The sequence below is a fragment of the Ammospiza caudacuta genome, chromosome 5, assembly GCF_027887145.1.
Source record: "Ammospiza caudacuta isolate bAmmCau1 chromosome 5, bAmmCau1.pri, whole genome shotgun sequence".
Lineage (NCBI taxonomy): Eukaryota > Metazoa > Chordata > Aves > Passeriformes > Passerellidae > Ammospiza > Ammospiza caudacuta.
Genome location: NC_080597.1, coordinates 53,897,033 through 53,920,329, shown reverse-complemented (window position 1 = coordinate 53,920,329; position 23,297 = coordinate 53,897,033). Strand labels below are relative to the sequence as shown.

Here is a 23,297-nt window from a genome sequence, read left to right as displayed (position 1 = left end):
AGAAAGGAATGAGGATTTAAAGTCAGCCTAGTGAAAAGGAAAAGAAAAGGGCAGAGGGAAATGAGAACCAACTGCACGATTTCATGGAGGATGTCCTAGAGAGTGTCACCCCTTTGTCTGATGGAGCTGTCATGCAGGTAAAAGATATGGAGAAATCATGGTCAAAACAGAGAACTGTCAATCCTGGGGAATAAATAAATACCTCAAAGAGAAATCACATGTTTCTGATGTGGGTAACAATTAAAAGTGGAGAAACTGAATCAGCAGTGGAGTAGTTGAATATGATACTGGATTTTGCCTAAAGCCTTTCAGAAAAATCTGAGGGAGCTGCAGAGCAGGTGGATTAATGGAAGAAGTTGCCATTTAGTAGGGGATTTAGTCCAGGGGATCAAGGGTGATAGGGAGAACAGAACAAAGATCTGACAAGAGGGAGGGAGCTGCCAGGCTGACACGAATACAGCAAACATTCACTGCCCTAATGAATGCCTCACCCTTTTAAAAACACACATTATACCTGTTGAGCAGAATGGAATACAGCTGCAAGAGCTGCAGGTTTCTACCTGTTTTATTAATTTAGAACATTAACTCTTATTTCCATATTTTCTGCAAAATTAAATGAGAAAATAAGTTCTCAATATTCAAACGTTTCAACCAAAGGAAAAAAACGTAAACCCAATAACATACTATTAGTAGGGAAAGAAAATCCAGGAAGGAATGTTGTATTTCTAGGAGCGCTAAAAGAAAACGTGTTTTGATTCTTATGTATTACTTGTTATCAGCAATTAAAAAGAAATCAAGTGGAAATATCAGATGGAAGGACATATCTTCACACTTGCAATCAAGCTTAGTCCTCACTCAGTTAACTTGACTTTTCAGCCTGCATTTTTCTCAGTTTCAGAAAGAAATTATTTTTAGAAGTGCCTCAGATCAAAAATGTGTACCCCTCCTCCCTCGTTACTGTATCACAGCTACCTTCCCAAACAAAAGTCCATAACCTGGTTTGGTGATATTCAATAAGACCCTCATGCAAAGTTGATAGGTGGCTCAAGACTCATTTGTGACTCATAAATGTTTTTATTTGACACATAAATGTCAGCCACACCTTTTGGGCATACAAACTGTCAAATAATTTATTCTGGAGGCATTTCCAGCAGGAACACTGACTGTACACAGCCCCAGAGAGACCCTGTCTGGAACACTTTGTACAATTCTCATCAGGCACTTTCCAAAACAAAAAAGATCAAATTTATCAAGCAAAGAAATTCAAAGAAATGGTTTTGGGAGACAGCTCTTGAAGGCCTCCATCTACTCAAGTCCTCTGAACATTAGTAAAGGGTACCAAAAAGCTGCCTAGCTGTAAGCAGGGCTTGATTATTGTGGAAGGAGAGATATGACTGTCCATGAAAATTAGAATGGTCTTGATATCCATGAACATCATATCCATTGGTGCACTGTTGTATTTTCAAGGAGAGTTTCAAGGGCATTTGTTCATTTGCTGGCAGGGCTAAGGGTCTGCCTAGGGACACCAAGGGCAGCCCCCTTTTCGGCAACTGCAGGCTGCTGGTCCTGGATCTTTCAGAGGCAGGATGGAGCCCCAACAACGTGCTGGGTTTCTAGCAGGTTGTCTGTGAAACCAACACAGTCCCCCTGAAACATTCTGTACTGGACAAGGAGACAAATTCCAGTCAAATGAACTAAATAATAAAAAAAAATAAAACCAAAAACCTTAAAAACCATCCAATGAGCTGCAGTCCTCATGCTGGCCATATAATGTGTGAACTACAGTCTTGATGGACTACTGCATGCAACAAACATCTCCAGCTCTTGGAAAAAATCAGCCAAAGACAGCTTCCAAGAGGCTGCTGTTGCACTTCATCAAAGGCTAGACAAGTGCAGTCTTCTCCTGAGCCACCAAAGACTTCATATCTCTACATTTCCAAAGCCCTTATTCCAGAACACTGCCCTTGCTGTCACAGGACTAACAGGGACACATAATCCAATCATACCCCTAAAATTCATACTAGTAATCTACATCTCTTGACAGACTCCTTGGTAACTTTAGCTCCTGATACACTAGCATCCACCAGATTGAACCACAACCTTCATAATTTAAGTAATAAAACTTCAATATCTTATCAATCCTTTGAAAAAACAGGGAAGAGGGGAGCCTTCTCTCATCCTGACAGAACTCTGAACCCAAGCATGATTCCACTTCAGAGGGAGAATCAAACAACAGGCTAAATAAGAAACTAGCTGAGAGCTAGGTACTCATGGAGGAAAATTAGATGGTAAGACCAACACATCTCCAACTGCATTTTTTTTCAGGAACAAATGAAGAAGTTTAACTAGAACAAGAAATAAAATGCCATCACCATCTGGGCTTATCAGGTTCCTTTAAAAAATGTTCCAGCTCAGAAACAAATAGCCTAGAGAATTTCTGCCAGAATGATCTCTTCACTCTTGTGGCCAGTGACAGGACTTGCTGGGCTCTGGAACGGGCTCCTCAGGGAAGCGGTCACAGCACCAGCCTGACAGAATAAGCTTTTGGACAAAGCTCTTGGGCACAGGGTGTGACTCTTGGGGATGGTGCTGTGCAGGGCCAGGAAGTGGCCTTGATGATCCTTTTGTGCCCCTTCCAACCCTGGCATTTTCTTTGATTTGCTGATTCTATGAGCCAGCCTCAATGACGTTGGAAGCAAATACTGGAGTTGCACAATGATTTCTGCCATCATGAGATAGCTTAATTAGCCCTTTGCCACTGCATTGTTCTGGCTTGGATTATTTTTTGGATTGTCTTTTTTTTTGCTTTTTCAGATCCCTCTCTTCTCTCCCTCTAATCTAATCTTTTCTTGTCAAAGACCTATATTTAGGAGTTACAGTATAACAGTAGTTTTCATGTACTTCTATAGAGGGCTTCTGGGCCAGTTAGGTGACATTTTCTGATAGATACATCTCAGCTACAGCCATTCTGTGCCTGTACAGGAATGTGTTTTAATGAGCATTTGGAGAATGACAATGGACCCTGTACACATGAAGTGCAACAGGGTGGAATTTATACTTCTCTTGCTTAAATCAATTGAGCATACATTATCTATTTCACAATATTGACAGCTCTCTGGCTCCTAATGCTCTCCTGCTGAGAATGCTTTTAGCATTCCATATTACTCCAATGACCTTTTATAAAATAAATCAACCTAACTCAGGCAGGTTTCTCCTTTTCCTCAATTGTTCAATCTGACTGAAATTACAGCTCAGGTTGCAAACAGGCAACAGGCACTGCTGCACCTGTGACAGCATCCTTCCAGGCCAGAATATGAGAATTTAACACTGCCTGGACAGGAACTCTCATCTTCCCAGTGGGATGAACAGCACAGGCTTAAGAAAGTTCCAAAATACTGGTTTCTACATGCCTAGTGAAGCCACTTTCAGGTCACCTTTCACATTCTCATTGAATTGGTTGTAATTAAGAGGTTTGGCCTTTCTGCTGGAAATAAAACAACAAATCAGCGTCTCACTGAAGAGTTAAAAACTCTCTCAAACATATGTTTGTCAAATAGTTTCTCTGTAATATCATGGGGTGTGTGGAACAGATTAATTTCCCATCTGGTCTATGAATTTGTTTGCATTATTTGTTTCTATTAGCAACTACAATTTACTAGAAACCACACAAGCATACGGACAGACACAGCTCTTACTAAGAAAATCAAAATAAATAAGAAAAAAATTGAGAAGGGATGCAGCAGAGAACAGATCAATCTTCAAAAGTGTTTAAATCAATGGTTTGTTACATCCTTTTAAGAGGTTGTTTATAGACAAAATTGGCATTTCTTAAAGTAGTATCAATATTTAAGTTGCCTGATTGAAATGCAGCATACTCCAGCAGAGACTCTCTTCAAATAAACTCAGCTCCTGGCTTACATACAAACCATACAACTGTGTGCAGGACATACTTTTGGCTCACTTATAACAATCAGATATATGGACCATCATCTGTTTTCTCTTTAATGAATACCTCTAGTCCCATACATCACAGAAAGGAAGGGGCTTTTCAGGAGGAGTTTGAATGAAGGGAGAGAGCTCTGCAAATCAGTGCAGGAAGGGTGTTCCACAACTGATAAATGTCCAAGAGACAGCTGTGGTAGCTTATCAGCATTAGCTTTTTATAGTCCTGTTACATACAAGTAGGGAAGCCCCAAACACATATAAATAATATTGATGAAATTGTGTGTCTGTGTATACACATACCTTTTCCCCCAACCACTCCACAAATTATACACTCCTCCTGATATAATATGTACATAAAAACCCCTCTGGAATAACAGCTTCAGTGGCAAGACAACCCTCTCTGTTTAACTCCTAAGTTTTTGTGTAGTATGTTAAACAATTTGTCACATTTTGTAGTTTATGTCTTCCTCGCTCTGAAAAAAAGACTCACTAATATTTAGATTTGAGAGAAGCACTGAACACACATTTGTTTTGTGGCCCTGTTAAGACTTCTTGTGATGCTGCTTGCTAAAACTTATCCCCATTTCATTAAAAACAACTGGGATATGACTTCAATTACAACTGAGTGGAAGCTGAGGTGTAATATCCACACACTGCATAAAATTATAACCAAAAATGAAATTTCATACCTTAATATCCTTTAGGTAATAGCAGCAGGATGAGTGTGAAATCAGCTGTATATTAATCTGTATCAGGATGTTCTGTCTTAATGTTAAAATCTGAACTAAAAGAACCTCTGGAGTCTGGCTCCTATCATCCTATCTTGTCATCCTGGTAATTTTATGTTTCCCAAAGGTTTTCAATTTCAGAGTGTCAGACTTTGAAAAATAGAGGGAATCAATTAACAACATGAACTTAAAGAGACTGTGATGGAAACATCTATCAATAGCATGGAGATAAGTGAGGAAAATGGAACTGGCTCCCAGGGATTGCTTATGACAGGCTAAACTGGTATTTTAACTTGCCAAGATCTCCAACTGGGCCTCAGCAAAACACTTAGAAAGGTTTACCCAGAGCAGGACTGCACTAGAGAGTTAAACTGGCAACTGGGCAGAAGGGAAACAGCAATGGTTGTGTTGTTGCAAGAACCATTGGGATGGAAGAAAGTAAACAGAGAAATTCTGGAATCAAGCTTCATCTAAGATATTCCTTTTATGGTATGGCACAAAAGTAGAAGCTCAGCTAATATTACAAAAGGACTCATTCTCATGTAAACTTTGTTGTCTAAAAATCAGGCTTTTACTGGAAAAGAGTTGCTCCTTTCATATTCACTGTAGAAACACTGAGGAGGAAAAGTCTGTCTAAGGCAGTTCATTCTTTCCACTGCCTGTAGAGGGAATCTAGATGATTTTATTAAGACAACAGCCTAATTTTCAGACAGCTATTTAGTGGTTAGCATTACAGACAAATGTAATGCTACATTTGGTCACAGGTCACAGAGAAAACATTTAATTCCTGCAGTGTATGAGAATTAACTTTCTGCAACCCATGTGTACATACGAAGAGGGTTTGGGTTTGTCTTGACCAGACCTGGTGCTCAACTGTACCTAATGACAAGGCTCCTACCTAATGATAAGGCTCCCTACATTAACATATCCCAGTTTTCCACTGCTCACTTTCCAAGGGCAATGCTAGCCCAAAGGCTTGTAGGGTGAAGTTCAGAGGCCAAAAAGGTCCAACTGGCAAAAAAATCTGCCTTTAGCCTTCAGCAACCTCTTGGCAACATTCTCACTGCTGAGATACAAACCCCAGAGAGCAGGTATGGGAATTAGAACACAAATCTGCTTTTTTTACTTTGCAGTTCTCAGCAATTCTTCCCCTCTGAGCTTTGCATCCTCAGAATTTAATGACAGGTCGCTGCATAAGGGATTACTAATGCAACTTATATGAAGTACACCGTGAACTCCAAAGATAGGCTCTTTTGTACAGCATGCCAAAAGCATTTTCTTACATATAATCATCAAAACAAATAAAATATGCTACTTTGAACTTGAAGATCTTTAATGACTATTTTGTGAATAATAATCTATCTTATTGCATCATCTGCTTCCAGGTCAGCATTTGGTGAAATCCACATCAGTTGAAATTTCAAGCTGCACAGTCCTGAATATGAGATTGCAAACCAAAAAACTGTGCATACTATCAGCTTTTTCCCCTTTCCATTGTTTGCTCTCTTTTCCACAACATCACTCATTACTCTAACACAAAAATCAGGAGTTATATCCTCAGCAGGGTCAGAGCTACAACAATGTTTTCTCAATACTCACTTTTGGCACATGTGGATTAAATTCTACTGCTCTGTGAATAGCTTCTACTGCATTCATCTCTGCAGTGCTCAGCCCTCGCCTTGAAGCAGCCTCTGGAGAAAATCTACAAAAGCAAAGAAACAAACACATTAGGTCAGAAATGCTAGTAAGAAAAAGTCAGAAAAGGAATCTAGAACATGGGCCCATGTAACCAAACTGAGTAATTTTCCTATGCTCTCCAAACTTCCATAGCAAGTGGAAACTCTGAGTGATCTATTACATCAAGGCCAATAAAAATCCCAGCAGAAGCGGAAAGCATGTTTGTATCTAATCATGGCAGAAAGTCAGTTCAAACAGTCCCTTCTCTGTCACTAACCTAAGTTTGCTCTAGGTACCTTGCTAGGGGCATACTCAAAGCTGAAATTGCAGGGGAAAAAAAAAAGAAAATAAAAGAAAAAATAACAAGACCAAAAAACCCCCAAAAAACCAATGCCAAATTATTGTTGGAGGGTTTAATTAAAAACAGGTTTGGGGGAGTTTTAGGAAGGTTCCCAACCCAATGCCCCTGGGTCAGGTTGAGATGGAAGCACGATGCAGCAGCAGTAGCAGGTGGTCTACTGGCTGCAGCACCATTGAGGGTAGCATGCCCAAACTGTGGGCAAATCATCTGCCCCAGTGAATAAAAAACCAGACCATGCAATCTCTTTCTCACCTCACACCCCACGGCTAACTCCAGAGCTGTACTTGGCAGGCAGACACCACAGGGAAAGCTGTGACAACCTTAGCCCTGCCCTCCCAAGCTGGAGTCGCTGTGTAGGGAGGAAAGATGTTGCAGTAGGTACTGGCGATCTACAGGATAAAAAGAATGAAAGAAAATTACTTAGAACTTGATGTGTACATACACTTTAAAAGCAAAAACTGTCAGGATGTCAGTCAAGAAAATGGCTTTCCACTCCACTTGCTTTTCAACTTTAGGGGGGGCATTCGACCCTCAGGTGCAGAGACACAACTCTGCCTGAGATTTGTGTGCAGGCATCTGAGAGCAGAATGGGGGGTTTTGAGCTCCATCTCACGAGGAGCTGAGCACCCTTTCAGAGTGGGCCGGTGCTCCCAAGTCCACAGGCATCAAATAGATGTGCTCAGCACCTTGGAAGGTTGAGACCCAAGTGAAAAACATAAAAGGAATTAACAGATATTTGTGTCTCTAAAAATATGAACATTATCTACCTCTCAGAATCCCTGATATAATAACGCTAAATCCACCTGCTGCTATTTAATTAGATGAGCACTCTGCTGACAGCACTTGTAAAATGACATTGTTACCAGTGCATCAACATTTAGTTTTTACCTTTTTGCGTCAAGTTTACACAAAGTTGAAGAGGTTCAGCCACACAACCCTTTTCAGTTGCATCTTCACCATACTATCTAGGAAGCCAAAGCTCACCCAGACAGTATTTATAAAACTGGAACAAGAACTGAATTTATGCAATTTCTCTTCTTTTCTTCTTCCTTAGCATCTCAAGTGCAATGTTAGATCACTACAAATTTTTTACACATAAAGTAATTTTATCAAAATTTTTATATTATTAATTATTTTTTATATATAAAGTAATTTATCGCAGGTCTTAATTTTCCTGCTAAATCAGCAGATTGTTAGGGTGTGGGCTCAGCTAAGAAAAATCTTACATTAAATCAGGAATTTTTCTGGAATGTGGTTCTTAAGCACTTACTTGTCAGAGACAGCTCTGGCTTTGAGCAATGCAGCTGTGTAGCATATTGTTGCTGATTTTGGTAAACTTATATCTGTTGAAAAGAAAGGAAAATATTAAATATCTGAACACTTAAAAGTGTGCAGAAGAAAAGTGGTTGATTGATACTTTAGAGTAAGCATGGCATACACAAAATTAGTACATAAACTCAGAATACTTTCTTATCTTTGGACCTATGCTGCCATGTCACATGGATTTTTAAATTTCCACTTGATATACAGGCTTTAAAATGTATGTTAATGACCTCTGGAAGTGCTACTAAACAGCAACTGGTATCATCAGAGAACTAATTCAAAGAGTGACATGATGGAGACATAATGAAACAAGTCATTACTCCATAGATACATATATAGATAATTTGGAATACCTGGATTTTTCCATAGTTCACAAAATATGTAATTAATAACTGAGGGCTATCTGCTTTACTCTTCATGCTTTCACTGAGAAGCATCTGTCTAATATGAGCATGTAGCAGCTGTACAAGTTAAGACATCTATTCAAGTAATAATGGATTTGACTTGCAAGCAATCAACCAGTAGACTGATTGAAGTTAAAGATCTACAGTAAAATGTGTTTTGCCTCTTAAGAAAATACTGGACCTAAACACACATCCACCAGGCACTCTAGCAATTTTATCCTGTTCCAGAGACACACAGGACCATAAACCCAACTTAACCCATTAGTTAATTTATACATGTTTTCTACCAGCAAATTGGCACAATGCATTCAAAAGGTAGAGAGAAATGCTGCTTAACAGACTTGAGTGATGTATTTGTTCTCATTGTTACAGAGAATTGACTTCCACATTTTTAATCTCATGTTGTGATCCTTGGAGATGTCCTGTGCAGGGCTAAGAGCTGGACTCAGTGACCCTTGTGGGTCCCCTCCAACTCAGCTTATTCTGTGATTCTGTAATCCACCCAGCAGTCACATATTGAGACTGAAATATTCCAGCATCAGAAATTTAAAGATAACAGGTACATGAAAAAAAAAAACCAAACCACAATAAACCAAACCCACTAAAGGTTGGATTCTGCAAACCCTTCTGTATGCACTGATAACTGCCTACAGCAAACAGAAAACACAGCACAGCAAACACAAGGCACTGAGGCAGGCCCACTGTAGAAGTGAGGAGCAGCTAATCTGACTGTTGCTCTAAGAAACTATCTGTCCCTTGGTTTGTCATTAAACTTGATTAGAAAGATGAAATTGCCATGATAACTTGGCTACTTCAGGATTAACAGACACTTGCTATTCACTGAACTCATCAGCCTTGCAAGATAGGGCTCCAGAAGGGAGTTACACAGAACAAGCAAGTCCTATCTCAGCAGTCATCATCCTTCACTTATTAATAACCAAAAAACCAGGCACAATGTTATTCTGTGAGACAGAAAACATTGCTAGAATGACTGTGGCACTTTGAAAAGGCTACCTGTTAAATCCTGTTATCTTTTTATGCACTTGCACTTTAAGTATGAGGCGTACAGATCCTGCTGGTGGCTTCCCTATAATATATTGCAACTATAATTTCACTGGAGTATGTAATTGTAGTGACTAAAGTAATTAAAATCAGCAGCATGCAGAGCAGTTTGGATGACAGATATATTAATTACTCCACTAATAGAAGACAGCTACAGACACAGGCATGAGCACATCTTCAGTGACAGGAAAAGAAAATATTTCTGAACACATCCAATAATCCTCTTTATATCAAGTTTTCCTTAACATCAGGAGTTAAAAGTTATTTCCAGTAAACAGAAATGCCTTTTAATATAGTAAAACAGTATCACAAAACACTGTCTTCTGGTAGACAGTAAGTGTTCCTGAGCTGGAAACATCTGTGCACATAGATTGCAAGATGATTCAAAATGAACAGCTGGCATCTGCAAGGAAGAGAAATGTGGTGAGATGAGCTAAGGCTCAGATAGACCATGTGAGTCCTTTTTGCAGAAGAAATGGGATTTCTCAAAGAATGTTGTGTTCAAATCTGATCACCCATGGTCAAGAACAACAAAAGCAAACAGAAGGGTTGGACTGTTTTTGTATCAAACAAAATGAAATGAAGACTGAGAGAAGATCCAACTGTTTCCTATGCAGACCCCCATGGAACACCAGCAGAGAAGAAGGGTTGCTCAGGAAAAGGACAGCATTTGCACAAGAACAGAGTTCAGAATTAAATTTAAGCCTCAGATTAAAAGAAAGTTTCTGTGAAATGAACATTTGAGGGAGATTTCCAGGTAAAACAGCAGGGCAAAAAAACCCGATTAATTCTAGGATGGAGCTTGCTCAGCTCATGGAAGGGGGAGTATCATGCAGGGAATGCAACAGCAGGAGCCCTGATTCACCCAGGAGGCCTCTTCCAGTACTGTGCTGCTAGAGAGCAAGCAGCACTTGTTTGAGGACAATACTTACAGACTCCTAGCAATGGAAGAAATAGATACAAATGTTCATATTTATCACAGAATCACAGAGTGGTTGGAGCTGGAATTGAGCTCTGGACATCATCTAGTCCAACAGAGACAGCGTTAGCAGGTCCATGCCTGCTTGCTTTCCAAAGTGTTTTTCTTTTTTTTTGCTACATATTAGACCAAAAGTATTTAGTCCTGCTGTATGCTGGTCTATGACTACAATACTTTAAAATAATTTTGGCTTAATCTCCAAAACTTCACCCTCATATTTTAGAGAGAAGCATAAACAATTATGTCTGGTAACAACTTGAATTTAGCAAGGGAATTGTGTCCAAACTAGCCCTAGGAGATATGTATTCTGTCAGAACCAAAGCGAAGTTTTAATAAATGACTGTGTCCAGCTCTCTGAGCCATCTGGCAAAATATCTTCACATACACTGTTTCCCACCCTCCTGTGATTACTTGGGGAGCTCACACAATGTGCTGAAAGATGTGACTGCTATTCTGTTGTCAAATCCACCAGGACATTTTTGCTTAATAGAAACTGATGTGTCAATCTAGAAAAGACTCTCCTTCTTTCTTATTGCTCGTATTGTTAAATAGAATGCAAAAATCTAGACTTAATTTATAAAAATTTTCTTTTAATAAGCCCCAGTCATGTATGAGGAGGGCTGGGAAAGCGAATTCATACAATTCATTTGCTTCTTAGGCAGCTTGTTATGAGACTGAACTGATGGAAAGATGCTGTGGATATGCAGAATATGCCATATATCATCTAAAAAGGCCATGGGATCTAGTGTTCTTATAAATAGAAACTAAAGCAAAAAAATTATTCATCTGGATATGGAACAATGCAACATTCCCTACCAGGTCACCAAAAGGCTCTATTCATGAAGAGACAGGCATGTTGCAATTGCTTTAGTCATTAATAAATGCAAAAATATAAGTCACTAATCACAAATTATTCCCAATTTTACACAGGTGATAGGAAGAATTGTTTATAGATTGAAAGCACTCTAGCAAATAAATATGTGCAGGCTGAAATCAGTCATGACAGAAGAGAGATGCAGTCATGTATAAAGACACAAACATTAAGAAAGAAAGTGAATTAAGCTGATACAAATGGTTAAAAACAAGAGTAACGTGATGGAAATCATTAAAGAAAAATATGAGATGAATATCAGGGGAAAACCACTATCAGAAAGATCTGATGTCCCATTAGAACAGTGATCACATTTTCCTACAAAATGTAGTAGAAAACATGCTGGAGAGAGCACAACTATATGTATGGTGCTTATGAAAATTAGTTCTGATTCTCTGTACTTTTGGCATTCTTTCTCAGTAGTGGGAAGCACCCCAATCAAACACAGCCCCTATATTACAGAGGGAAAACCACAAGTAGCCTTTATTTTGCCACAACCACAACTAAAATTTACACTATTCAGATATGGAAAGATTTAAAATTGCTGATTTTAAATATTTCATATGCCACTCTTGCTGACAAGCATATCAGCAACCAAGCAAGAGTTGGCCACTTTAACTTGACCAAGTTCAATCCTAAATGCCTGTAGAGAGTAAAGAATAATTTCTGCTTGAGAAAGTTAAAGAGAGCAAGACTAGTATAATTGCTTTATAGACTTCTTGTGCTTTTGCACAAATAGGCAAAACAAAAAATGCCAAATCATTTGGCAAAAAAAAGAAACCAGATGGTATGAACAGACACAAACTGTTGCTGAAACCTAGCTGAAGTGACAAGTGATTTTGATATGGAGGAGAGAAATCAGTTCTTGCAAGCATAAGCTGGAAAAGATGTGATAGGAACAAAGACAAACTATTCTCTCAATACTACTGTTACACAAACTTGAGGTCTTGATTTGTGTCTCTTTGAGAAGGTAGATTAGATTTTGGTAAAACCATAACTAAAAGGAATATTCTCTTAAGATATCTCTTTCAAAAAAAGAAAAGGGGTATAAAACACTGTGTATGAGGGAATGGCTTCTTCCATACTGCCACTTTCTGAAGAAAACTCTTCATTGCACTTAGAACGCCGACCCAGTTAGCTCCACCAGGTAGAATACCTCCAAAACATCAAATATAAACATGGCAAGTAATGAAACTATCTATAAAACCCCTGGAGACCAGAGCTAATGCAACTGATGGCTGCATGCAATTGCTTCATCAATCTGCAGCTCTCTACAAAAAGACTGCCTTCAATATAAATAGAATTTACATGCATAATCTGTAAGGACAATAAGAAACTGGACAGAAGGGGCAGAGAAAAGAGAGTAGCCATGAATTGGCTACATTTTAGAAAAGTCACTTCTCTGTGTTAACTGTTAGGATTTCACTAAGTTATAGGTATTCCAAGACAAAGAAGTCTTTGTTTCTAAAGTTGTCTTGGATTGCAAGATGTAGCTGGGTGTGTGTATTCTATTGCCATCTGTTAGAGATGGGGCAGTTATCTTCTCTTAATTGGGCAGTTTTCTTTATCTCTTTCACAACCAATCCTCTCTCTGGGAAATATCTGCTGTTAATGAGCCACCGAGTGTCACTGCATGACAGACAAAATGACATCATCCCACTGGGAGATTTGGGCTCCACCCAGGGGGGGAGCCAAGCATTCCTACCTGGATATAATCTGAAATTTGGAACACCAGAGACAGCCTTTTCCCACTGGATTCCCAGAGGAAGACCATGCCCATCCACACCCTTATCAGACCTTCAGAGGTTTGGTACAGGCTCACTGCTACAACAGAACCACACCCGCCACTCCAGGAGCACTGCAGCCACCATTTAATCAGACTGCTACACAGGGTGTCAGGTCATATTCTGACTCTGTCAGTGGTTTTTTGTACTATTACATTTGTATTTTTAATTTTTCTATTAAAGAACTGGTATTCCTATTCCCATATCTTTGCCTGAGAGCGCCTAATTTCAAAATTATAATAATTTGGAGGGAACGGGGTTACATTTTCCATTTGAAGGGAAGCTCCTGCCTTCCTTAGCAGACACCTGGCTTTTCAAACCAAGACAAAAGTGTGTCTTCAAAGGCCTGCATTTTGATATAACACTAATTTAAGGCAGGATTCTGCTTGAACAAACTGTTAGCAAATAGAAAAGTATCAAAACATAGAGCAGAATGAGATCTTTTGTATTTAAACCCCATTTCCTTTCTATGTGTCCTTTGCTCTAAAATATTGTCTCAAGTGAACTCTGCATTTGGGACTCTGGCATGGTGATGTGGCCTTTCTCCTCTGCAAAGAGATATGTGCAAAGAGAAAAGAATCTGTGCAAGATGTTCATCCTGCAAACCAGAAGGCTTTTAGTCTCACTGGAAAATACTATACTTTAAAAAATGAAAGCAAGGACAGGTTTAAAGAGGAACCATTGCATCACTAAGATTAAACACAGAGGCATCCATTCTGTCTAAACCTGACTTTAAATTGACAGAAAAGTCTGGGTTTTCACACAGTGCCCAGCTTATCACTTAATATCTATCAAAGCAACTGGCTGCCCAGGGAAATTAATAAATCAGTTGCTCCAAGCATCACTACAAGCAGACTAACTCCCCCAGCCATAACTATTTCTGCTGCAAATAACATGGATATGTGTTAAATCAGAGCCAAAAATATTTTCAGAATTCAACAGTATTTAGGTCATCCTCACTCTATTGACAGACACTGAACTCTGAAACCATAATGATGTAGCTCAGCAACAGTGCATGCTGTTCCACTAATGAGACCCTTTTTCCATGAATAATGAGTATGGACATCAGCTCTGTTGCCAGGTACATAATATAAACACAATTTAACACATGGCTTTTGGTAAAGCAGTGCATCTGCTTACAGAGGCTGAGGTTTCACATGATGTGGTCCAACATTTTAGCCCAGGGTGGGAGCAGACTGCTTGAGGAAATAATTTGTTCATATGTTATCAAAATACAATAAATCAGGTTTGGTCTTAGTCAAAAAAAAGCAGTGGAGTGGGACCAACAGAAACTGCAGATAGGAAAGTATAAATGAGTTCAGTGTTTTATATTCCAATAAATCTTACAACACATGAAGCTGATGAGTTCTAAAATGAGCTGAGACTCCCTGAGACAGGCCTTCTGAGACTCATGAACTGCGAGGGTTATACTGGTTAAGCCTGTGTTTGCTGAGTCCTTTTGCAAACCCAGTGCATACACACACCATACCAAAGTGTGAGCTGAAACTGCCTATGCTCAAACAGCCAAAGTAAGAGCTTTATTTTTAAAAGTCTCATTTGTTCTGACTCTATCACATGCTTTTGAGAAAATGAAACACACTTGCAATTTTTATCAACTTCCATGACATAAAGTGCTACCATGGTATTGTTTAAAATCATGGATCAGTGCTTTCAGTATGCCAAAGTAGAGCTGGCACTGGAGTTTAGTCTTGAGATTTGAGAATACAGGCTAAATACCCTCTCTGTCACAGTTCTGCTATTTCCCAGAACTATTACCTCATAACTACATTGAAGACTAGAAGGTGCCAACATACTGTGATGCCTGGGGAATAAAAACCAGCATTTCTACATTTTTTGCTTTTTAACATGGCAAAAAAAAGAACATAGACATCTCTCCCAGGGTCACAGGAATTACTGAAATACAAGGAGCTACTAGAAAGGCTCTGATGTTACCACTTTAACTGCCAATGTCTTCAATCAGACTAAGTACAACCAAGATCTCTTCCAGAGTCATTACTGCTACTGAATGGCAGTATTCAAGGGCCTGGGTGACATTTTGATCTCTGCTTAGAATGATTTGACTCCAAAAAGAGTTGAAAACATTCCAGACTGGACTGCTAGAAGTGATTATCACTAATGTTACTTGTAACCAGCTGCTTATTTGTGTTTTTCTTAAATAGCCTTCAAGTTTAAAGACCTAGAGCTCCAGCAGCTGTGTTTTGAACATGAAAAGAGTTGCAGTGCTGCATAAACCAATGTTTACTGAAAAACAAAACAAAATAATACAAAATTTTCACCTAGTCTTCTGAGCTTCCCAAAGTTTCCCTTTAAGAAATGAAGTCTGCTACTCAGTAGGCTGCTATGAAGTTAAACCAATGTTCTCTTCCATGCTACTAAGTCAACAATCACAGGTAAGTCCATGGGGGATAATATTTTCTTCAGAAAAGGTATGAGTAGCATGCAATAAAAATTCAGCAGAACCTAAACAGTCATTTCTTTAAACATCAAAAGAAAACAAAGAAAGCACAGGGGAGCTGCTAGTGAGTGCCATCACCCTGTACAATGATTTCAGCATGGGCTGGCAGAAAAAATGCACAGTATTTAATCTTGGATAAAGGATTGTGTAAGGGCATGTATGAAGCTTACGGCTATCAATTTAATTACAGTGTTTCCTAAATATTAGGAGTTTGACTTAAATATATTTATTCTGTGTGAATCACCTAGAGAAAATACAAATACATATTTGAACTTACCATCATACTTTGCTAAGACTGCCTGGACATCTGCATATGCTTGCAGTTCCAGCAAAGCCTCTAGCAGGTTTTCGTGGATGTTGAACATGCTGAGCAGGGGAAACTCCTTCATCAACTGCAATCAATAACATATGAAAAGGTTAGATTATAAAATGGAGAAGGTTTCTTGTTCAAAATGCATTGAAATAGAAAACACCAAGTTAAAACTCCTCAGTTCCTCTTGCTCTTAGTTTTTTCCCAAAGCTCAGGATTACCTCAGAAATTTCTGAGCTCATAATGGATACAAAGTCAGGTTCTTCTCAAGACATGCTTGTATAGGATGTAATTAGTCAAATCCAACAACCCAGCTATCTGAACACATAACTCTCCTTCAATGAACAGGCTTCTTCAAAGTGAAAAAGAGTTATTGTACTGGGGAAGAATCCTCACCAGTGTACCACTAGTGTCTCAGTTGTATGCAATCCAGCACCTCTCAGATAAAATCATAAAATACATTGAAAAAACCGCAACAACATCAAATTAAAGATGTTACATATCTACTTACATAGATAAGCTTACATATATGCAACCATATTATCATATATGTGATACCAGGATTTGTAATTGTTAATACTTAAGAACACAATTGCAATTGTGGCCAACGTGAAAAAAAAAGAGAAGAGAAGAGAAGAGAAGAGAAGAGAAGAGAAGAGAAGAGAAGAGAAGAGAAGAGAAGAGAAGAGAAGAGAAGAGAAGAGAAGAGAAGAGAAGAGAAGAGAAGAGAAGAGAAGAGAAGAGAAGAGAAGAGAAGAGAAGAGAAGAGAAGAGAAGAGAAGGACAGCAACAATAGGAAAGGTAAAGCTCAAGCAAATCAAACACCATAACTAAGGAATACATCTTGTCTGACAAACTGAATGAAATATAGAGTTAAAATAATCTAATCTTTTCACATGTAAGTGTCTCTACTTTACGAACTAAGCCATTGAGAGATACCAGGAATATGTTTTTAGGTACCCTCAGTTTCAGTATCTGCATAGATTCAAATGGCTGAAGCTGATAATTGCATCTCTTTTTTAAGTCACATCTATAAGAACCATCCATGTTTTTTACTGCAGAATTGATTAAACAATACTTTTTATTGTCAGAGTGATTCTCTAAAGAACTGAAGTGTTAAAAGATCCTTGCTTCCTTGTGTGCCCTTTATGGTTGTTTAACTGCTTTTGTGATGTAGATTCATCACAAAGGGTTCCTGAGAGTGAAGAACTGGGGTAGCTGATATTACCACTGCTTCTCAGGAACTTGCAGGGAATACTAAAATTTACAATCTCTCTGATAGGGTTTATGAGAACAGAAATACTGTAACATGCCAAGTAAAGAATATGATTCAAGGTCAGCCCTACTCTATTTGAAAATAACAAGCCAGATATGAAAACTCTGACAGTTAACAAACCTACCTCTCAAGATGTAAACAACAAAACTGATGAGAACCAGCAAATCTTAATTGCACAAACAGATAAGAGAAAAGTAAAAAGGATTGAAATGAAGGATAGATAGTCACCAAGAACTTCAAAAAATGAGAAAAAGGTAACGCACTAGAGCTTCTTCACTCTGTTAAGAAAAGAGGCCTTAACAGGTAAACAGAGAAGCAAAGCACAGAGAATTTCCTTCTTGTGAAATGGTCTGGTATAAGCTAATGGAAGAATTATTCTGACCTTCAAGACTCTAAATTTGTCTGTCTGGAATAGCATTGATTTCGCTGAGGATTATTAGAAGATGACAGGCAAGAATGGCAGTGTTTTATTTAACTGATGATATAAATTTCTGGTGAGAATCAGGATCACTGAGAGAGCAGCTGAAAGAGGCCACTGAATTTTTCATGTTAATGGCATGGGGATGGCCATAAACTCCTGGTTTCATTGGTAGGAGCTGAACCTGTGAAAAAGAGCACAAACAAAACTGCAAAGCTTTTCTCCTCCATAAAAAAAAAAACAAAAAACAAAAAAAAAAAAAAAAAAAAAACCACAGACCTTGTCAGGTTAAGTGAAAGGGTTTGAGAATAAAATAAAAATTTTAAGTCATTGTTTGTGAAGACAAGTAAGTGCAGGTGAAAATTCATAAAATTGGATTCATTAGCTAAAGATCCATCATTAAGTCTCCTTCTCTTCCTTCTCTTCATTCTTGTCCTTACTCACTATTGGATTTTTAAGAGAGGAAGCTACTATTTGGCAGGAAAGAGCATGACAGAATCTGGCTCTACATAAATGTGATTTAAAGTTCAAAATGAACATCTTGCAAAGAAACCTCTCTAAGGGATTAAGAAAGATTATCCCTGGTCATTGAGAATGAATAACGGCTGGCAAAATAATATTCCCTCCATCAGTGAAGAGAAGGGAAGGAAGAGCTGCTAGTTACAGATGTACTCTGGCCAGTAAAAGCTCTTACTCTGGTTCTCTGCCTCTCACTGACATCACTCACTGATTATTTTTTTTGCTATTTTAATTAGGTTCTGTCAGAGTGATAAAGCCTGTCTCAGACAGCAGAGGAATAAAGGTCACTGTCTGGACTGCCAGGCCTCCAAACTGAAGTGTTAATAAAGGTTTCATCTGGGAAAGGTCGAGTGTTAAGAAGACCAAACCAGTTATATTGAACTCAGTTAATACTGTAGCCTCAAAAATAAAACACCTCTAAGTTACCACTCAGCTATGTGAACACTGACTGTGCATAAATGACAGCATGTTTGCAATTAAAAAAAAGAAAAAGAAGACATTAACTCATTTTTCTGTCATATCTGGATGTAGAGTTTCTAGTTCTCACTGCAAATAATTTCCAGACACAGTAAAAATTTGTTTACTGAGAAACCTGCCAGAAAGTAAAGCCACTTGGATGGAAGAATATTATGACAGGTCATCTTTCAGGTCTCATAGTGAAAGTAAACACTGGGAAAGAAAAAACTGCCACACAGGTCTGGTGGCTGGTCAGGGAAGGCCACACACTGGGTCATGCTGAGGAGCAGTGGGAGCAGACTGACCTTGCTCCCCTCCCTAGCAGATGGAGGGGGAGCTGGTTCATGCTCCACACAGACATGTAAAGATGGGCTCATTATTCCCAATTATTATTCCCAAATATTATACCTTAACTATTCCCAAACACAAGATGAAAAACACATCCTTGAGTTCCCCAGACCCATACATGGAGCTCTAACTGGCCTCCAGTTTAAGAGGCATAGACATCCCTTTGCACCCAAAGATTTATTTTCTGCAAAGTTACAGACCATTATTTGCCAAATAATTTAGATTATAAATTTAAATTATTTTTACTTTACTTTAACCTGAGAAATAATTTTGAGTGGCAAGCACTGCACTTCAAGACGATGAAGGCTCGGCTATCATCATTCTCCACACCTTCAGACCTCAAGAGACAGCCACCAAAATTCAGCACTCAAGATTTCCTGAGCCACAGAGCCACTATAGCATTTCACATATACACTACTTAGGACTAAAAATGTCATTGTAAAATTCAAGTTGGTTGGTTTCTTGGCTGGCATTAAAGAGAAGTGTTCCACTGAGCTAAACTAATTTTCACACCATGTGAAAACAAGACACCACATGGCTATAAATGTATTCCCTCTTTACAACATGAGGATATTCAAACAGTTGTTGAACATTTAATGCCAAACCTATGTTCACAAGGATTTTACTTTGAACTTCTATTGGTCAAAATACTTTCTGGAGATCCAAGTCAGACCTGGAGCTGGGTTTGTACATATTCCTTTCCAATTCCTCTGTGTGTCTGGGGGAAAATAGGTACAGGTGTAGAAAGTGGAACTGCTTTTCTCTGAAAGAGTCATTATGTATACTGCAAATATATAGAAAAGGTAGTTTTGCAGGTAATTCAGCTTTGATTTTTTTAGATAAATAATATTGTGGGAACATAAGTTTGCAGAAAAATTCTGGCAGTAATTCTGACACAATCTGAACATATCTGAACACTAGTCCCAGAAGCACCCTATTCCCAGATTCACTTCAATTCACATTACAGGGTGCCGGTTCAATGATTTTGTGATAGATATGAAAAAACAATGACTGGAAAAAATACCTTATGGTACAAAGAAATCCACATCTGATTTGTTGGATGAGGAACAAGTTTCATCTCCCAAAGGACATTTATTGAAGAAGATTCCCTAACTGAGAGTATTTCAGCTACTGGCATTTTCATTTAGACATAATTTTTAAAACATTTTCAAGGAATGTAGCTTTAATGTCTGTATCAATTATTCTCCCAGTGACAACACTAATATCATGAATCAATTAACCAAGAAACATTATTTGTGTACAAACCCACTATAACCTCCAGCTTATACCTACAACTAGACCCCAGGACTCAAGGGAATGCAAAGGTAGACAAATGAATAATGTTATATACAACCTGCTGTTGACACATTTATTCTCCATTTGCATGATTATATGCATGGTCACAAAATTTATGGGTAGGGCATGCAATCATTCATTGCTGCTTGTACTCTCATCTTCTCCACAAACAAACAGTACCATTAGTCAGATCAATATATTCAACTGAATGCATTCAAAAAATGCAGTGTGAATTTATCCCAAAATAAAGAGACAATAAGAAAACAAGGGGAATTCAATGCAAACAGTGAAACTGTTACAACCTTAATTACTAGTGCATATGTTTCTGCAATGGGTATCTGAAATGGAAAACTGTCTCCTAAAAAAAGCATGGCTGAGGCTGCCATCTTTCAGGTGCAGCTGTCCACCAAAAGTGAAGGGCCAAGCACACAGTATGGATAGCACTGCATCTTCACAGGTGCTTCGCATAAACTGCTGTCTGGTATATGACCCGTGATCTGCTAACTGAACAAGGTGGCAAAGGTAAAACTCCAAGCCATTGCTGAGTAGAAAACCACAAGTTTCCACTTCTGTGAGCTTCCCTGTCTGCAGATGACCTTTCAGATGTCAAAGCTCTGACTGAAGCTCACCCTGGGCTTGAGGCATTGGCAACATGTCACTCCATGTTGACCTTCTGATGCCTAATTAGATGCACTAATTCCTAAGCTGTTCTCCTGGCCAGCTCAACTGGCAAGGACAGAAGGGCAGAAACACTGTGAGCAGACTAAAGTTAGCACACAAAAAGCCTCAGATGCTTAAAAATTAGTCTAACTCCTGGTCCTAAAAGTGCAACTCATTCCACCACTGTCCCTTTGTGAGTGGGATTCATGTGATAAAAACACATCATGGCTCTTGGAGTTGGAAAAATACCTAAAATACCTAAAATACACTGGACCTATCTGAATCAAAGTTCTGCTTAATTATAGCAAAAACAGGAATCTGTCAATTCATTAATTCCTTTAAGTACTGCATTCCTTTTGGTAAATGATCACAGGTTTCTTTGGAAGCAGCCCTTTTACAGCTCAGAGAGGATAGCAGCTAAGAAACCAAATCAGTCAGATCCTGTTGTTTTGAAGCTTGGAAATGATTAGCAGTAGGATCCTTGTATTTTCCTCATACGTGGAATTCAGGAAATTTGACAACCTCAGAGTGTAAGAAAAGAGACCCAGATCCAGTTCACACTAACTCTGGGATGGCATGGGTTTATAATTTGTCAACATTCCATTTTAAACTTGAATTTAGACCTAGTGCTGCATAATATTAAAAGACAATATGACTTCTCTTCAATGTAGGATTAACAATGAGTAAATTAAGTGAAAAATTATCTTACTAAATATGCAAACAGTAAGGAAATATGTTAGAGCATGAAGCCTTTTTGTTCTCTCTGAATTGGAGGATTAAAGTGTTTAGGGTATGACAAGTTCTTTAAGAAATACAATTATGAAAATGCTGTTATTTAGATTATGCTGTAAAAAATGAATATATTTCGGGAATAAAGGGAAATTTAAAGACAGATATGGCATGAACCCAGAAGAACACAAGTTGTTCCAGATTTTGCACTTACTACTAAACAATCATGTTATATAAAACATGTAACAGTTCTAAATTATAATAATGTTTGTCACATCAAATATTAGTAATTTTACAAAGAATGAAAATGAAGTCATTACTCACAGTCCTGCTGAAAAAAACCCCCTTTATTTGCATCCCAGATTCACAGAATGTTTTGGCTTAGAAAGCACCTTACAGATCATCTAGTTCCAACCGCGCTGCTGAGGGCAGGGATACCTTCTATTAGAAACAAACTGCTCATGAAAACTCATATTAAATACATCTAATTCCTGCTGAAAGTAAAAGGGGCTACTAAGAGGTGGCAAAAGCAGTAGACCGAATTAATCCTGGAAAGAACATCCCAAAGTACTTTTTTTCAGCAGTGGATTTTTAAGTGAAATAAAGTGAGGAAATTATCTAGGAGCTCAAAAATGAGCTAGGATGATCCAAAGAGATGGAAGACCATAATTAAAGTACTATACAAGTCTCTGAATATTGACTGATGCAAGATGAACACAAAGGAGTCCAGTTATCAGGGCTCTCACCAAGACTATGTGACTGTATTCTATCTTAATAGAATGACAATGCTAGAAACCTGTAATTTATATGAAAAACATTACTGCCAGTTTAGGTAGTAGTCACCAAATTTTTAGCTTTTGAGAGTTCTGAGCAGAATCACAATCATGACTAAAAGTGAGAGGTCTGAGTCATGTGAAGATAAAGGAAGGGATAAATATCATTAGGGGAATCACAGAAGCCTCCATTTTAAGAGCCCACTGAAATGAGGGATATTCCAACTTACTGGACCCACTTACCATACCATGTGAATCTGTGAACAAACAAACTGTACTTGAATATAGAGACCTATGAAAATGTTAAAATCAGCATTTATCACTTGCCATTATTGCAGTGCTTGTGGATCAGAAAAAGAATTAACTGAAGATATCAGTCTGTGGTGGAGACTGGCAAATGTCACCATTCACAGGAGTAGTAAAATATATGTAAAAGTATAGTATAGTAAAGAACAATAAAATCTATGAGATAACACTGGTCTCATTGAACCAAGTACTTTCCCTTCAAATTTTAATAAATGGTGCTTGAAACAACTGCTACAGATGTGAATAAAACTAGAATCCCACTCACAGCAGCCCAGCCTGCCTAACCTGACCTGTGTAACACAAGCCAAAGAGTCTGACTCACTAATCCTTGCCTCAAGCACAGAAGCATTGGGAGAGACAGACAGTAGCTGTCACACAGAAATTGTGTTGTTAAGTTACTAGGGATCACAACATCTTTATTAGGAATAAGTACTCCCTTTGTTTCACACAACTTGGTAATTCGAGGTGCAGAACACTGTTCTGGTTACATATATATCTTACTCAAAAAGTAATCAGCAGTGCACACAAGAATACAAAATTTGACAGAATCTTGAATAGAAATCCTTATTCAAAGCTCAGTAAAGAAGTTGCCAAGA

At 38.4% G+C, this 23,297-nt stretch overlaps 1 protein-coding gene across 2 annotated transcripts in view; it reads right to left on the bottom strand.

Annotated features, from left to right (window-relative positions):
- Positions 1-23,297, bottom strand: part of ST7 (suppression of tumorigenicity 7) — a 135,767-nt gene that overhangs the window by 11,338 nt on the left and 101,132 nt on the right. For both annotated transcript variants that reach the window (XM_058804701.1, XM_058804700.1), the window contains exons 9-11: positions 15,888-16,002; positions 7,982-8,054; positions 6,273-6,375 (exon numbers count right to left, since the gene is read on the bottom strand). In XM_058804701.1, the coding sequence (XP_058660684.1) occupies positions 6,273-6,375; positions 7,982-8,054; positions 15,888-16,002 (291 nt within the window). The remainder of the gene's footprint in view (positions 1-6,272; positions 6,376-7,981; positions 8,055-15,887; positions 16,003-23,297) is intronic.